This window comes from Sphaeroforma arctica (assembly GCF_001186125.1).
Source record: "Sphaeroforma arctica JP610 unplaced genomic scaffold supercont1.10499, whole genome shotgun sequence".
NCBI lineage: Eukaryota > Ichthyosporea > Ichthyophonida > Sphaeroforma > Sphaeroforma arctica.
Window position 1 is genome coordinate 1 of NW_014030059.1, and position 932 is coordinate 932.

Sequence of the window (932 nt, forward strand, 5' to 3'; positions counted from 1 at the left end):
TGTGTGTATATATATATATATATATATATATATATATATATATATATCAATACATACCTTCTCCTTTCCAACTCTGTGTTCTCTTACGTACATCACAGCTCAAAGATTGCCTGGCAGCATCCACAGCGGGCGGTGCCTACTACGATCGCCTGACAGCAGAACAGGAGAAAACAACTGAGACTATCGGAACGTTGAAGAAGAATGTCATATTCATCTTGAAGAAAGTGGGTCAATATGATAACCAGGAACAGCCCTTGACAGACAGGTATTGCGTGAGTGGTTTTTTTGTGCTTGGGACGTGGAAGAAATATCAACGTTGTTTTCTGTCGTACGTGTATATAGTTAAAACTTATGTACGCTCACCTCCAACGAAAATGAATACCTCTACATACTAATGAATTTTCAAAAACATAGCTGCCAAAACCTGTGATGTCCGAGAGTTCGAAGCCACACACCCTGGCATATACGTACACGCGCACATACAAGCGATTTAGTCTCGACGATCTGGCTCAGACAGAGTTGAAGGAGCTTCTGTAAATTCGGTGCGGAATATCCGTATGAAACTTTGATTATCGTATCCGACGTGACATGCAACATTACTTAACACAACATACACACTTGTTAATAACTAGCGCACTCTAGACTTACTATAGTATATCCACGTGTAGATACTAGCCGGACTATAAAAACTCCATATAGCTGCACATGGATGCATAAATGCTTACATCCAATCATACAGGCACGTAAATCTTGACCATAGCTTCAGTATGGCTATCGTAGACCTACATCAGCTGTTAGAAACTGATCAAGAATCGGCTGCGAGTCATGTGGCTCCTGTGGATTTTTTTGCAGCGCATGCTCTACACTTCCTTACAGCAAACCTGACAAGTACAAACTAGTCAAACAAAGAAAATCTCATATATATATATATA

The 932-nt window shown here is 40.0% G+C and overlaps 1 protein-coding gene across 1 annotated transcript; it reads left to right on the forward strand.

The window, feature by feature from the left end:
- Positions 1-98: 98 nt before the first annotated feature.
- Positions 99-899, forward strand: SARC_17361 (hypothetical protein; the record flags this gene model as incomplete). Its single annotated transcript, XM_014288543.1, has 2 exons — positions 99-265; positions 740-899. Coding segments are annotated over 2 exons (327 nt in total), but the record flags the coding sequence as incomplete, so codon positions are not given.
- Between the last annotated feature and the right edge of the window lie 33 nt (positions 900-932).